We start from the raw sequence: 17759 nt of genomic DNA on the forward strand, positions 1-17759 counted from the left end.
AGGAGTCGTGCCGAATTCTCTGTGTGCGCACGGTGTCCCTCATTGCTTCCAGCTCCACCTCGTCCCCGTCCCCCCTCAGGAAAGTGTCACCTCCAGCTTGAGAGGCACACACACATATACAGGTGCAAACACGAAGGCACGCACTCACATAGGTGAACACACACAGGTCCACGCACACACACAGGTGCACACATATACACAGGAACACACACAGGTGCACACACAGGTGCATACACTCACAGAAATACACACAGGCATGCGCACACACACAGGTGCACACACACGGGCCCACACTCATCTATAAATATATAATTTTTAATGTACCTTTGACTAATGTCTTTCTTTAGCTTACACTTTCTGGGAGACATTTTTTGAGGCATTATGTACACCAGCTTTCTCGGTGTCTCTGTCTCTCCCCACCTTGTCTTTCCCGTTCCTGCTTAGCCTTTGACCCACCGTCGTGCCCACACGGTCCTCCATTGCAGCAGCCTTCCGCGTTGCTAAATCCCACAGGCACGCAGCATGTCCTGTGTTCCGTGGTAGCATTCAGTGCCATCCCCAGTGCTGGCTCAGTGCCCCGCTTCCCTGCTCTGAGGGACAGCACAGTCTCTTTTGGCGATTCCACTGTCCACTGGCTGCTTCCTTCTTCTTCGCTCTCGGACTGACCACTTCCCTGCGGGGCTTGGTTGGGACCCCCTATATTCATCATTCACTTCCGCTGAGCATCCACAACACTCCTGGATTCAAAGACGGCAGCACGATGAGCAGTGGACAGCTCTCCTGCTAATGTCAACAATTCAAGTTCCGCGAGTCCCAGAACCAATGTCTGTCCCACTGCTGCACCGACCTGGGGCATTATGCAGGCACTGAAATGCTGTGTGCAACGCGCAGCACATGATTTTCTTCTCCAGGTCGGCTCATCTTATAGTCTTTCCAGCTCTCTGAGTAGACTGTGCACATTTTAGCCAGTTGCTTCAGCTGTAAACCTGGTGATACCCTTGCCCCCTCTTCTGCCAACATTACCTCCATCATCATCCTTGCCCCAGCTCTGCAGCGTCTCTGGGGGCCTGGCAGATACCTCCGTCGACATCACAACCTCCTCCTAACCATGCTCATCTTTCTTCTAGAAAACTGTGAGACTCTTAAAAGTTTTACCACACTGATTCTTCCTGCTTCAGAGGCTAAGGCATCCACAGCCCTGGTATCTACAATTAAAGGCAAAGCAACCTCAGACTTAGTAAGGAGACTTGTTATCAGAAAGGATTATTTATTGCCCTGGGGGAAGAAGTCTATTGCAATAGAAAGAACAATGCTCTAACCATATGATCAGCACAGGTTAGGAAAAAGGGGTCTTCCTCCACAGGGAGGAGGGACAAGCCTATGAGCACTGGCTGTGGGGAAGCAGGAGAGGCCATGATGGGTGGTGGGCCAAAGAAGGTCTGACCCGGAGCCCAACCTGCTCACAGGAGTGCTGGCTGCTGGTTCTGCTCACAGACCTCATAGAGGGAGAGAGCAGTGTTGGGTTAGCATGCATTTTGTTCACTGGCTTGTTCTGACCCATTGGTGGGAATCGGCAGTTCAGCTAACCATTTCCGAGACCAAAAATGATAATTTGGAGGATTTATGTCTCATCAGGTCATAGGCAAACACAGGTGCTCCTGAGTCTTTTCTAACCTGCAGGGTAGGGGAAGGTCAAGGAACAAGGCATTTCTGGACACAGAGAAGTGTGTGTGTGTGTGTGTGTGTGTGTGTGTGTGTGTGTGTTGGGGGCTTCCCTCCCCTTTCCTGGTGAGAAGGCTTTTGCAGGTGTCTGAGAGAGATGTGCGTTTCACCTCAACACAACTTCCCTTTGTTGTGTCCCCTTCATCTGTTTGTGTAACTGAACTTAAAACTTGAATGGTATTTACTATGAATTCCGTGCTTCTCTTTCCTGTTTTTATATATCTAGTCTACCCTTTCCTGTTTCTATTGAAGTATATCCCATTGAAGTATGAACATTTCATTCATGATCTTTATTTTAAACTTGGTTATTACATGGTGCCCTCCATTGTTCAATGGCATGATCTTAATGTATGAGTCTATAAGAAAAAATATATGTAATTACATTTCTTCCTTAAGCTGCCAATTAAATGATTTACCTCAGTTGATCTCAAGAACTTTTGAACAGTCTTCTCCATTTTGAATATTTTTAATATAATATATTTAATATTCAAATATATTCAAAATTTAACTTTTTTTCCCCTTTTTGACCTCCAAAAATGAAATACAAATTCCCATGAATTTACATGGAAGTTTTGGAACTATACTTTGGTATAGTTTTGAAATTACATTCTATCTTACATAACTCTAACCTCCATAGTTCAAAATTATTTTTTTTGTTTTATTTCTCTTGATATTTTCCAGGTAGGGTTATTAAGGCCATATCTACACAGTTCTAAAGCTATCAATTACTTAAATCCAAAAAGAATGGTCTAAAATAAACACACACACACACACACACACGCAGAATCTAAACAGGAATTATCTAGCTAAGAGGTCATAGATTGTTGCAGTTGGCCGGCAAAATATTATTTTTTAAATTTAAATTTTAAATATTTAGAATTAGAGTTCATAAAATTTGTGAAATAGCCATAGACCCACTCTCCTTTATCTTGCAGTGTCAGAATCTGCGAGCATTTGGTCAGTGTTCAGAGGGACAGTCTCCTCAAGTGTCAAAATGATGGCCCCTTTCAGAGTGGAAAGGAATTGACTTCAAAAGTTTCCTTTAGTCCCTGCAAGCTTTGATTATTGATGTTGTCTGTGTGGCCTTTAAACATTTTATTTGGTGGATTCTCATCTGGGCCAAACATCTGGTTGGCTGAGCACATGTTTTATTTATTTGACGCCTGACTCTGTTTAAGTATCCACGTTAAAATAAATAAATAAATAAACAAACAAATAAATAAATAATTCCTAAGCAAGATATCTTTTTATTGTAGGCAATTAATTTCCTATAAATGAGAGCTATAAAAATAAATTAAATAAAAAGAAAGGGAACATGAATTTGAGGTCTTCCAATTTCTTGAAGGGTATCTGACAGGGATGACAATTAGGTGGTTTATCAATGTTTGTCATTTAACAAAATTTATAAATGGGCAAAATGACACAGTTCTGACTTGTATGTCATGTCAAAATTCCTAGGTCCTACTTGAGATTTGTCAGTTAAGCTTATAATTAATAACTCATAAGAAAATGCAGAAATCATGCAGATAAGTCTTGTCATTCTCAGTGATGTCTATGTCATACTCCTTATTCTTAAACCTTGTCACTTATTTAAAGGTCAAAAATGTTACAGTGGATGGAGCTGTCCAGAAGTTAAATGACTTACACAGAATTTGAGAAGTGGAAGGTGAAGAGCCATGTTGAATAAAATTGAGTTCATGTACCTTATTTCTAAGTCAAAGACTGAAAAATGAAGGGCAGCATGAAGATATTTATCAATTCTTTAGATATTGGAAAAAAAATAGTGGCTATCAGAAAGACGACTACATGATTCCATTGGTGGTCACATCACAGACCTATAATTTAAACACTTGACGTCATATTGCTTGAGATTAATAGGTGTGAATAGTAGGTATTTTCCTAGATCCAAACAAATGATTCCCCTGTGGAAGTTAAAATTCTATGTGTTCTCTTACTCTTATAATATTGGTATGGGCTTAATGGTACTTCGATTTTCATAATGTTTGTGAAATTGGGGGCCATTACGAACTTTAGTGACTCTCTTTTGATTTTGGTTTTTATAAGTCAGCATTTGGAGAAGCTGAATATCCCTCTCTCTGTCTCTCTTTCTTACATTATAATGTAATAATGCCATGCCAAAAAAAGAACTTCAAGGTAATTTTAATTACTTTAGTCATAGGAAGTAAAAATGCTTTCTTTTTTCGAAGATCCACTTTTTATCTTTCTTCCTTTGCTCTATATACCAAGCACCTTTATTTTTTTAAAAAGATATGTTAAATCTTATTCATTTATTCAATCATAGAACTGTTGAATTTGAGTGAATTGAGTCTATGAGAAAAGAGGCATTTGTTTGCAGATACAGATTTTTCCACTTTAGGAGGAAAAGCAATCAAATTGCCTTTATGTGCAATGAACAACTGAAGGATACCCTCTAGCTGATTTTAAGAGCACACTAACTGTTCCTTTTCGACACAACCATGCTTTTCTGCATGAAACTCATGTGCCTCTAAAACTGAGTAGCTCTCTGTTTTCACCGTCATATTCTGAGCTGCCATGGGTTAACAAGAAGAGCTAGGTTGGAGATCTACTCTATCCTTTTCACCCATCTGCATGAGCGAATCACGTTCTCAACAGGCAGCTCTTTATATGAAAGACTATCTCACATAAAAATGCTTAAAACAGTGGAGGACTAGTAGCTGTATCAATTCCCATCCCCTCCAGGGCATTCTGTTCAAGATGGAGAGAGTGCCGACAGCGGTAGTCTATGGGCTACACTGTAGAGATGAGGGTCCAATTCTTACTAGTCAACCCACTTTATCCCTGTAGACCATGAGGGTTTGCTTTTCCTTTTATGGGTTGGCCTAAAGTAGAGGTAACAATTTCAATCATCTTTTCCATTAAGAGACCCATCCCTCTGCACCAAAAACACACCTGGAGAGTGCATGTCAGCTATGTCTCCTATGTGACGGCACCTTTAGATGCCCACATGCCCGCTGAGATTTGCTGCGTGCTCCCTGGTCAGTCCTCCCCAAGCAGTGGAGGAAGTGGATTCTCTGTGTAGTCTGTCCTGTCTGGGAGTCCAATGGTTCCTTTGGATCAAAATCAGACTTTCTCCACAGTGTAAAAGCCATCACGCAAAAGGTCTACCGAGCACTCATTCTCGGCTGCTCAAAGCACAAGGCGCAATCATAGTCACAATTGGGAGCAAGCAACTTGGCTAGCCATATCCCAGCCGAGGCTTTGGGCTGCCCAGAAAACATGGGACTGGCTGTAACCTTAGCAACAGTGTAGGTTGGCTTCGTTGGTAGGTATTGGCATCAAGGAGTTTTCATAACCAATAAAGAACATTGGGGTGGATAATCTTACTTGCAAGTGAGAACCAGGATCATTCCCTTGTTACAAAGGAGGAGAGATCTGTCATCCGAGCCATCATAATGGCCGGTCTGGGAAACAGGGGCTTATGTATGTATGCACTTCAGAAATTCTATGGATTGCCGGATTGGCTGAGATGCTACTGGGCCCCCAGCTCTCTTTTTTCATGGAAAGGGAAGTCAAGCACCTGAAGGAGGCTTCAAAGTCCTATTCAGTGTAGACATGGAGGCATCTGCAACCTCTCCTCCCTGTAACAAGGCTGTGAGTAAACGTGTGTGAGTCTGTGTGTGGGTGTTAAATGCCATTTCACACGACAATTCATTAGGAATCTCTATTAACTGTTCCCTTGTTTATAACATATTGTGATAATTGATGCCTGTGTTGATACCCAGAGGCACCGCTGAAACGTGAATAGAATCTTCCAGTGAGGAGGAGGCTATGTTGAACAGTTTTATGTGATTCTTCTCACATGGAAACCGCCGTCCAGTCAATATATATATGTATACACATGCACATATATACGTGTGTTTTTATTAGCCGTTGTATGTGATATATTAGAGGACTCATTTCTCCAACAGAGTTTATTATATTTCAAGCAAAACAAGAATGAGAACAAACTGCTGATTTCATTCTAAAAGAGTATAATAAAGAAGGAAATTGGTTGATAGTTGTAACACAGTATGGGATTCTGTTCTTTTGTGGGCATGGGTCTATAAAGTAAATTTAGACTCCAGTAACAAGATTGCAAGGAGGCACACCATGCACTGTGGATATTTGCTAAGCCATTTGGCTCTGGCTTTCAGGAAAAGGCTGTTTGCACGGCTTTCAGAGTGGGTGGCCCTTGGGAGAGGTGGGCAGCTCTGGGGTGTGTTTGCCAGGGTGGCCCGGCAAAGAAGGGGCGCGATAAGGGGACAGAGAAAAAGAGCATGTGTGTGTGTGCACGTGTGTGAGTAAACATGCATCAATGTGCCAGTGTGTGTGTGTGTGTGTATGTGTGCGGGGGCTTGTGTGCGTGTGTGTATGTGTGCATGTGCGTGCATGTGTGAGTGGTTTGTGCAAGTGTGGTGTGTGCAGTTGTGTGTGTGTGTTCATGTGTATGTAGTAGAAAGAGAGACGCACTGATGGTCTCGGCTTTCTGTTCTAACGGTCCCTATCTTTATACTCATTGCATGATTTTCTAAGCTTCTAGTTTTCAAATAGGAAGTGAAAATATTACAAAAGCAGTTGATAATGACAAACACGCCACTAGTCCATGAGGTATAAAACATATTGTTTTCATACAGGCTTGGATACTCTTTTCTTTTGGACAACTATAGATTTTTTCCCTTGAAGTCTGATACTTTGTAGGGGATTTCAGCACTCAAATATTGTACTTATAAGATGAAGAAAAATAAAATTGGAAAATGCCTATGTGGACCATGCAGTTACTGTCTTGATGCTAGATTGCAAATTCCAAAATTGTGAGTTAAAAGCACTTTTTTCTTTTGTAAATGATTATTATAATGTTGAATTTCATGAATAATTGTGATTATGGTGCTTATTGATCTGGGAGAAATCCTTAAATAGGTAATTTCTCCTTCTCATTGTCTTAGGAATTCCATGTTATAATGTAGCTTCACCAAAAAGCAGCCCCAGAAAGCTCATTATATTATTGGTAAATTTTTGATTTTGTATAAATGAAAGTTTTATCTCCATACTGAGTTCTAAAGACTACATGTCAAAAGATGGCAGTGAGTTAAGAATCCTCCAGCAACTTTTTTCCTCTTAGTATCCGTATATCATGCATGTAAATCCCTATAATAATTAAATGTGCTACAAATAAAATGGAATAAATTTATTTTTAGCACATCGCAGTTTGTAAAGTCCCCCGTCATGAGTCTCCCTACGCGATTTCCACTCTGATTTTGTTGAGCAGATAGCCCTGCCCCTGTGCTGTCCAGGGGACCCCAGAGGGGAAGTGTGCGGCAGGTGAGAGTCCTGCGTGGCCGCCTGGGGGACTTTGTCTCCCTCCTGGTTCTTCCTGGTTCCACACCCTGGGGGAGCCCTTGCCAGGAATGATCTCAAGCTGCTTCAAGCCCTTTGCGTTGGTTGATGTGTCTTCTGATTTCTGCTTCCTGCTACAATCACTCCTTAGCTGTTTATCTGACTCTTGTCCAGAGACATACGATTGCAAATATCAAAATAAGTAAAGCCACGGGCTGCTGGCATGTGAAATGAAGTGAAATTAAGTATTTTTTAATCTGTGAACTGCAGTGAGGGTTTAACCCATACTGTTAAAATTTAAAATTTATCTCACAATTTTGGAACTTGCAAAGACACCGCGTGTGTCAACAGCACAGTATCTTTATTATATTGAAAAGGTAAATATGATTTATTGCATAAACAATATTTTATTAATAAGATTGTACTAATAGTAATTGCTAGCTCAATGTTTCCACAGGAGCTTTTTTTTTTAAGAAAAATAGGAAAATGGAACAGATTTTTTTATTTGTAATGAAAAATACATTAACAAATCAAAACATAACAGCCACACATTTCCTAGTCAATAACACCTAGAATGGAATGCTACTATAATTCTCTTTTAAATTAAAAGGGAATTAGATCCACATTCATCTGACATTCTTTTTAGGCATTTTTTATTATCATTTTTTATACTTTTTTTTTTAAAGTCAATTCACACCATCTACATTTTTTTCCAAGGTAAACACCATCAAAGTTATCGTTGGTATGTGCTTTACTACTTCTAAAGCACACGGTTAGCTACTTATTAATGGGAAGTTGTTATAGTTCTGTTATTACTAATCATTATTGTTTTACTTAGGATAGTAAGTGGCAACTTGGAGAAGATACGTTTTAAAACTTATTGAAAATATTCATCTTCAGAAACTGTATGTGATCCCAGTTCTCTGAATTCCACGCTAACTTAGCTTTTTATACTTGAGCTTGATTCTGTCTGTTTCAGCCTATGAACTACAGAACTGCCCAGACCCACCTCCTTTTCAGAACGGCTATATGATCAACTCGGATTACAGTGTGGGACAATCCATCTCGTTCGAGTGTTACCCTGGGTACATCTTAATCGGCTACCCAGTCCTTACCTGCCAACATGGGATCAACAGAAACTGGAATTATCCCTTTCCAAGATGTGATGGTAGGTTAATCATTCTTGGCAACAATTTAATTTTTCATGTATGTAATAGTGCATTAATTATTAAACGGACATACTAAAAAACCCATTCATTTATTCAACAAATATTTATTAGGAATCTGTTATGTTAAACTCATTCTACTTAGTATTTCAGGATTTATCATATGCCAGTAAGTTAAAAAGATGAATAAATAGGCCTTGCCCTCATGGAAATCATAAAGAAAACAAAATAATAAATGCAAATATGTATAACACAAAACCAGGCACAAGGAGAGTGTTTTGCTGAATTGTGTAGAAGGATGGCATTTGCATGGGAAGTGACCAGGGAACTCTTTATGCTGGTAGTAGTATTTAGAATTACAGTCCTTCCACCAAATTACGGGATTAGTGGAGGAAAGGATGCTTATTAATTTTACCCTAGAAGGTTTTTTTGTTTAACTTATAATAATCACATATTGTTTTTGTATTTCAGAAGACTGATTTATTTTTGCAGTGGGCCTTGAAGCATATATACTATTTTGCTACTCAGAGAAGGAGTATCCAGGGTTGAAAAAATAGTGTAAGCAAAGACAGGGTGTAGAAACAGTCTTAGGAAAAAATAAAGCAGTACAGTTCAACAGTGTGTGACGATCAGGGTTTCTCAGGAGATGTGGGAATCAGGTGGACAGGGAGTGGTAATGGAGGGAAATCTGGATTCATCAAATATCCCTGGTCTGAGCAGAAATCACTTATTTCAATCCTCTGTATTTTTTTTTTTATAATTTCAAAAATTTTTAGTATCAAGTTTGAATTAATAGATCAAGTACATTGTTTATGAGGAAAGTATATGAAACAGAAAAGATACTGTAAGCTTAATATTTGAACATTATAAATACAGCAACCTTTAAGTGAAAAAATAATAAAATTATCAACTCTGTGGTCCTTTGAGATGCTAAACACCCAGGCAAAAGGGAAAGGCGACTAGCTGAGTTTGAATTTCTTCTGAAAATGTAAAAAAACCAACCAACCAAACAAACAAAAAAAAAACCAAAGAAAAACAAAACAAGAAACACTGGTGGACTTTTTAAATTATATTTTTCACTGTATTTGTCCATTCTATATATATTGTAAACTATAAAAAAACAAAAAAACAAAACTCAGCTGTATTTTTTAAATTCCTTATCTTAGAAAAAGAAATAAAAATTAAATTATCCTAGGGGCGCCTGGGTGGCTCAGTCATTAAGCATCTGCCTTCGGCTCAGAGTGTGATCCCAGAGTCCTGGGATCGAGTCCCATATAGGGCTCCTCCACTGGGAGCCTGCTTCTTCCTCTCCCACTCCTCCTGCTTGTGTTCCCTCTCTCACTGGCTGTCTCTGTCAAATTAATAAATAAAAACTTTAAAATTAAATAAATAAATAAATAAATAAATATTAAATTATCCTAGTTTAATGCAAATTTAATAACATGTAAAACAGCATTTAAAAATTACTTTATAAAACTAAGTATAGCGGTAGCATATCTGGTGCTTTTTATTAAAACACTTAAAAAACTTTTTTTTACTACTCTCCATTTAAAAATTCATTTATTTGCGTATCTATAAAATACTTTCAATTGTCATTTAAACCTTTTTCTTATTTGTAATTTTCACCTGAGTTCTTTGAATTCATATGCACATGGGAGAATTCTTGGCTTGACATTAAAAAGTAGAATTAAATATTTAAAAAGGCTTCATCACCTTTTCAAGCTCTGTTTTCAAATATAGAAATAACTGCTGGTTTGGAATTATTTTGTGAGCATGAAAGTAACACAATATATTGTTTGTGATGTAGCTCAAAGGGGATGCCACCTTTTATCATTACATCATGATATGTCATACTACCCAGAGTGGGCTAAACTCAAACTAAATTCCTCCAGACACCAGCTGAAAGTATGAGAGTTGCCCCCAAACCACCCTGAGCTTCGATAATTCACTAAGAGGACTCAGAGAACTCACTAAGCTATTGTATTCTGGTTGTGGTTCGTAACGAGGAAAGGATACATGAAAAACATGGGAAAAGATGCCTAGGTTACAGTCTGGGAGGGTGCATCACTCTCACAGAACTGATGGGTGACAATATGCCCAGAATATCACCAACCTGAGAAGCTCATTGGGTAGGTCTTAGTGCCCAGAGTTTTAATTGGGGCTCTGTCAGGGAGGTATGACTGATTGGTGGTTGCCTGGTGGTTGATGTCAGCTTCCAGACCAACTGATACCCTGTAACTCAAAGGTCCCACCTTAAATTCCATGGCTGGTCTTTCTGGCACAGTCAGCCCCATCCTAAAACTACTGGGTATGGCCAACACCCACATGGGACAAAGATGCTCCCATCAGATATGCCCTGAATCGTTCCCCCCACTCCCTGCCCCAGAGTAGAGGGCTAAACCTCTCTATAGGCAAGGTCAAATTCTTTACTACGCAAGTATTTTTACCATTATATCTCTCCTCATATCTATTTTGTCATAGACAAAATAAAAAACCAAAACACAAAATTCAAATAAAATTATATCATATCATAAAATGAATTTTCTAGTCACCATCCAATATGTATTTAATATCCTTTCCATATTGGATTAAACTTAAAGAAATAAGTGTTATTATTGTATAACAAAAGTTATTTTATCTGTGAAAGGTTATATTTCCAAAAAGATGTGTGTGTGTGTGTGTGTGTGTGTGTGTGTGTGTGTGTGTGTATAGTCTTTGCTGTCCATTAGTGTCCACTTAGACTATGGTTAAGCTCCTCACAAGACACCAGCAAACTCTGCTAATTATCCAGGATGCTCACCTGAAATGTATTTTATTAATCCATCATGGTTATTCAGTTCAGATTTATTCTTGCTGTATAGGACAAATGTACTGAAAAACAATCTTCAAAGGTCTAACCCTATAAACTTCAGAGGAATCTCAGAATAGATCATAGATATTCGGGGTGGGGGGAGAACATAGATACTTTGAACAACTTCTGGCATCTTTAGTAAAAATTTAAAAATTCAGACAATTAAGATTCAAAAATTCTAAATCTTAAGGTATCAGTGTTCACAAGCATATATTAAACCAATTCATATGTGCTTGTTGACAGTATTAATATTTATTGCATGAGGATTTATTTTGTAATATTAGTGTATTTTAAATTCATTTGAAGAATATCTGAACTAAAAATATGATATCTATTAAAAGAAAAAAGAAAAAACAGGTCTCAAAATGACTTAAGAAATTCAAGACATTATATTTTGCCAGTGACATAATTATACAGAAGTCTCGATTTAAAAAAAAATGGGTTATAATTGTTAAAATACAGTTAAAAATACTTGTTTATTAGTTTACTAAATGTAATTTTATAATAAATACGCATCTCAACTTACAAATGCGGTTTAAAAATTTTAGATTTTTTGTTGACCTCATCTTTTATCACTGAAATATTTATGTAGATATACTTTTAATATTTTTTTTTTAAGTTAAGCACTGTCCTAATGTTCCTCAACTTAAAATGCAATAATGTGTGTGGTGAGGAACTATGTGGACAGACATAATTACTAAGATAACTTAACATGTTGCAATTAGCGTGTTAGCAACTTCTTTTAGATTGATAGATTTTGTAAGCAGAACACTATTTGATTGCATAATTGACATGAGAAATCCAACCAGCCAAAGAATCTGTTATTATACACATAATTTTTAAAATTAAGGTTTGCCAAGTTGATTGATGAATACAGAAAATAATCTCTCCCAATAGTTTAGAATAAAAATGACATCCTAAAGAATATAACTCTTTTTACTTATACTTATAAATATTTATATTTATATAATATTACATATTATATATTATGTTATATATCATATATAATACTATATTTATATAAATATTATGTTTCTTTTATAAATATTATTTTTAATATTTCCATTATCAAACAGTTCTTCAGATGGAATGCTCTATGACCCTCTATCTCATAACCATCATAAGGAAACCGAAGTAATTGAAAGAAAAAAAATAGGTAAAAAATACCTATAGTGCGCCACACATTTGGTGAGACCAGGCATTCAGTTCCTGGCAACATTAATAGTCAAGAGTTTAAAATTCACGAATATTCATGCCAAATGTAGGTATTGGTTATTTGTACTATAAGGTTTTTCTTCAACCTCGTAATAAAGGTTAGGCAGAAATCTTAATATAATCCTGGAGAAAACTATCTATAGATTATCTATAACTATCCTCGTGGATATTTAGGGTTTTTAAAATTTAATTTCTGATTGAAATAATAAGTTCTTTCTATCCATCTCAATTCAGAGACACTTTGTACATGATTAAGTGGAGAAAAAGCACAATAAAGACATGCCTCAGTGCCCCTTGATTTTTCCAAGTCCAGCCCCAGATAAAATGAAGTGACGGGGAGTCTCTACCTCCCTGTGCTGATGTCCACCATGCCCACCAGCTCATCTTCCAGTATCTTCTGGCCCTGGCTCCACATGAGTAGGAATTGGTGAGATACACCCAGCACGTTTTGTATGAGCCACCTAGAAGCTTCACGTTCCCAAACAACAGTGAAGTGAACAGAATCCACACTGATAATTCAGGCAGTGGTACCCAGTGGAGTGGGGTAGGAAGTGAGGATGGGGCCCAAGGCTGCTTACGTATAAATAGGCACTGAATAAACTTCCCATTGAATGGGACATTCAGGTAAGACATCACCTCCATCACATTCAATGTAGATAATGCTGGCTCTAGAATTTGATGGAAGTGGACAACTTAATCATCTTCGCGGACGTATTTTTCTCTGGAGAAACACATACAGAAATAACCTGAAAACTTTTTCTCATTAGTTGTACTTCACACAGCAGTCCTTTCTCACAACCTATTCTTAACATGCATGTGTGCGAGGTTACAGACAACACTCACTCTGGCCCTCCTGGCCACCAGTGGGTGCCTTTTCCCTACAACAAGCAATTCTTCGACACTGCTGGATAGTCTCCCTGAGGAGAGCTTCTGATCCCGCAGGTGAAACTCCCAATCCCACAAGGCTGCCCTTGTCCTGCCCCAATTTGGATGCCAACCCCAAGTCCAGATTGTTACTTGTGCCTCTCACTGACTGGCTAGAAATCAGAAGTCTCCAAGACTCCGTCCTCCTACTGAATAAATTTACTAGAGCAATTCACAGAACCCAGGAAAACATTTGACTTACAAGATTACAGATCAATACAGAGGATATGACTCAGGAACAGCTGGTTGGAAGAGATGCGGAGGTCAAGGTGTGTTGGAAGGTGAGCAGAGTGTCATAGTCTCTCCAGGGGAAGCATCTTCCCAGCTCCCCAAGTGTTCACCAACCCAGAAGTCCTCCAGACCCCATCCTTTGGGGTTTTTATGGAGTCTTCATTACAGAGGCATGATGATTAAATCGCTGGCCAGTGGTGATTAATTTGACCGACAGCTCCTCCAGTTCCCGGGAGTTTAAGGGTAGGGCTGAAATTTCCAATCCTCTGGTTACTTGCTTAGCTCCTAACCCTGGCAACCAGCCCCATCCTTGGGTGCTTTCTTGTCACCTTATTCACATAAGCTCAGGTGTGGTTGGAAGGATCTTGTTATGAATAACAAAGGATACCTTTATCTCTTTTATCATTTAGCTTTTATCCAAGGGTTTCAGGAGCTCTGTGCCAAGAACAGGGAGGAAGACTGAATATACTTTTCTTATTATAAATCACAGTATCAGAATGTACATTCACAAATGCATGAATGACTATGTTTATTGACTCTTTGGCTCCCAGAAGTGGAGGAGAGGCTGACCCCATATCACCTCCAGGTGTGAAATGTAGTGCATAGTAGGCTGATGCGCTCTCTCCTGGCCAGCTGGTGGCCTTCCTCGCCCGGCTGTGACCAGGCTCCCATGCAGACAGTGAGGAGCTGGGAGGTGCCCGGGCTTGGCTGTGGTGCACCGATCGTCCTGTGACTAGATGCGCCTCATAGCGGCTTCAGAATTGATCTCCCCCTCAGGGTCCACTTTGAACCTCACCTTCGGAGAGAGAGGATGGAGGGGACAAATTCATGTCAGGCTGAGTTAGATTCCACATCCACTGTCTCTGTGAACTTCAAGTGACATTGCCCTCAGATGTGGAAATCTAAATATGCCTTTGGGGCCATGACAATGAGGGTAAAACCTTCTCTGGGATCACAGACAGGTCAGGGGAAGTGGTGAAGGAACCTTCCCCCTCATTTTCCTAGGGTCCTCTTTTTTCCTCTCTAGACAACACAGCAACATTTGCCTAGAGGAATTTTATGTGCATTCATGGAATGTTATTAGCTCTTGTGACAAGTAGTGTTTGTTCTTTCTCTCATGGTAGTTACACAAGTTGACTTTTATACTGACTTAGCATTTGCTTGGTACCTTTCTCCATCACTATACAGTGAGCCCACAAAGGCAGTGTAGAGCTCTCTTTGGTTCTCTGCTCTCAACCCCACACGTCCTGGTCCATGATAGACTCTCAGTAAATACTCCTTGAATAAGAATGGTGGACTTGTTATTTGAATATCCTACACAACTCACGGCAAGGATACCTGACTTGCGTGATGTCCTAGAGCTGTTAAGTGACATAAAGAACATCAGAAGGCAGCAATGTGCCCTCCCAAGAACATCACCATATCGTTTCTTTTGCCCTTGAAGAGATGGGCATCATCCTTTTTGTTTACTTGTTTTTTTTCACCATTGGGAAGGGTGCTCCTATATGTAATAGGGCTATACAATGATAAGACTTTATTTGAAAGGTCAAAATGCACAAGGGAAGTTTTGGAGATTACAGATGTAAGTCAATAGCAAATGAATAGATTTTTACTAAAATATTTTGCGGTTACTGTCTTACTCATTTTCAATTCATCAATTATTTATTGTCTCCTATTTATTGTGATATGAGCTAGGCATTGGGGATTCGTGAGAGTGAGGTGTGAGTAGGGGTGAAAAGGAACACTGTCCCTGACTTCTAGTTGCTGACCGTCTAATGATGAGAACAGCTGGCAGCTAATTATAGCCACGGGACAGGTGAACAAAGATGGCCATCCAGAGCCAAGCCACCATTAAGACAGAGCTAACCTGTAAGTTGAGCTTTGAAGAAATGGATCAGCTCACCCTGGCAGCAGAGTAGGAGGAAAGCCTTTGAACTTTTCACGAAGGGTGAATATTTACATGAAGTTTGGAGGTGAGAGAAAGTATGACATCTTCCGGGGACACCAAGTAGCTCACTGTGACTGCAGCCTAGATCATGGCCCCATTTTACAAATTATAGGTGTCCCTGTACTGTGCTTTGCTAGTTTCCAAAGCAAGGTTTGGCAGCCTCCAAACCCCACTTATCAAAACTTATGCCATAATGTTTCTGAAATGTTCTCCATAGCCCCTTCTTCTAATGGCTCTTGCTAAAACTTGGGCTGGATTCAGTCTATTTTACACTAGAACATTCTCTACGTCCTTTGAAATACATATGCATCTGTACGGTCAACGCAGCAGCGTACCATATGCCACGTGGCATATCATCACTCCCTATTTTGTATTCAAGTATTTGTTTCTCTTGTTTTACAATGTAGTTTGGCCTGTTTAAATTTGACACCTTTCGTGACAAGTCTTTGAAAGCTCCAGAAGATTCACGCTGGTAACAGACACTCAGACCACCTGTATCCGATTTTGGTTGGTTAAGAAGTCTACTCGTTTATGACTTCGATGTATCATAGCACTTTCTGAATGTAATAATGCATCCCGGATTATTCTGCTAATATATAGTCACTTCATTTTTCTGTAGATAAAACAAAATAATTGCCATGGCAACAGAGAATACCAGCTCATTAAGTAAAATAAACATAGGCTGATTAGGGATTGTGAGTCTTCGAGGAGGGGAAAGCTGATGAGAGGAGGAAGTGCTTCAAGAAAACACCATGTATATAATTTTATCTCATTTCTTCAGGTATTGATCTGTCAAGAATTGATAATATTTTTGTTTTAGGCAAATAGGCTTGGATACCACTCCTTTAGGCAGTTTAAATAGGTTTTAGAAATCTCTCTCACTTAAAACAACAACAAAATATTTCCATGATATATTTATGCATAATTTCCACCTAATCCCTCCTATCATGTAGTGCAATGGATTATCCACTCGGTTGCAGAAGATAACTGTAACTTAACTGAGTGACTGAATAAGGGCTTTTTTTTTTTTTTTTATTATATGGCAATGACTTTATCCTGAAGGGATTTTGAGTGTTTGGAGAATACATTAAATGGAACTTAGATAACTTAGTTTAGAAGTATAATTCTTCTAAGGTTTTAAGACTTCAGGGGAATTACTTTGACAAAGTCGTTACTGAGAAATGTTCCACAATTATTCTTATAAGGAAAATTTTGGCGAAGGGACTTTGGAGACGTAGAAATATGTAACTGTGTCTTTTCTAAAGTTGATTTACAGGGCTTCATTCTCTCTGCTCCCTTTTCAGCTCCTTGTGGGTATAATGTGACATCTCAGAATGGTACCATTTATTCCCCCGGATTTCCAGATGAGTACCCAATTTTGAAGGACTGCATTTGGCTTATCACCGTCCCTCCTGGCCATGGGGTCTATATCAACTTCACCTTGCTACAGACGGAAGCTGTGAATGACTACATTGCTGTTTGGTAAGAGATCGTTTCCCTATAGGCTGGTCTGTGCTTGTGCTAACCCATCTTGCAACCCCTGACATCGGGCTTTTATGTCAGATTACATATTAAGAAAGGAAGTTTTTAGATAGATATTGGAAAGGAAATTTACCAAGGAAACCCAGCGATACAGAGAATAAATGTCACGTGACATGTTTGAGTTTTGTTACATGGTAGATGAATCCAGGATTACTCTGAGTATGGATTACCCCAACATAATTGTATTTTACATTTTTTAAGAGTGATTTTTCTTTTTTCTTTTTTTTTCTAAAAGAAAAGTTGGTTAGAATCCTTTGCCATGATAAGAATTTGGTGCTTCCGGAAATATTGAAGAGATAATCACACACAGCCCTCCCGCCATCTTTTGTAAACATGGCAGGACTGCCCTTCCATATGATGTGTAGGAAGTAATACCGAGCCCGCAACCAGGGCTGGGGGTTTGGGTTCTGGTTCTCATTGCAATGAGTCATGTGGCCTTGGGTAAGTGACTTCTGTGATCCTTGGCTACATATTCATGTCTATGGGAATGACTATTCTACCTTTGCTGTTGGAAGCAAGAGGTTATAGGGGATACAGAGATTGAAAAGTCCTCTGTGATACTATGCTGGGAGAAGGAGGGAGCACCGATGGGGTGTGAGAAGGTGAGCTTACCCCAGGCTTGACCAGCAGGCTGTGCTGCCAGCATAAACTGCCATGAAAACTCTGGATTAATGCCGGGTAACGATGCGGTATGTGTGTGTGCGTGTGTGTGTGTGTGTGTGTGTGTGTGTGTATGTGTTGGGGAAGCTGGCGTAGAAGGTTCATAAAAGGTTAAGGGTTACTCTGGATATTGGAAAGCCAGTAA

General features: G+C 39.2%; 1 protein-coding gene across 1 annotated transcript in view; it reads left to right on the top strand.

The window, feature by feature from the left end:
• The window catches only part of CSMD1 (CUB and Sushi multiple domains 1), a 1580412-nt gene that overhangs the window by 1409124 nt on the left and 153529 nt on the right, over positions 1-17759 (top strand). Inside the window, exons 42-43 of the mRNA XM_040643176.1 lie at positions 8057-8245; positions 16717-16894. Of these exons, the coding sequence (XP_040499110.1) occupies positions 8057-8245; positions 16717-16894 (367 nt within the window). The remainder of the gene's footprint in view (positions 1-8056; positions 8246-16716; positions 16895-17759) is intronic.

Source organism: Ursus maritimus, unplaced genomic scaffold (assembly GCF_017311325.1).
Source record: "Ursus maritimus isolate PB19 unplaced genomic scaffold, ASM1731132v1 scaffold_28, whole genome shotgun sequence".
Classification (NCBI taxonomy): domain Eukaryota; kingdom Metazoa; phylum Chordata; class Mammalia; order Carnivora; family Ursidae; genus Ursus; species Ursus maritimus.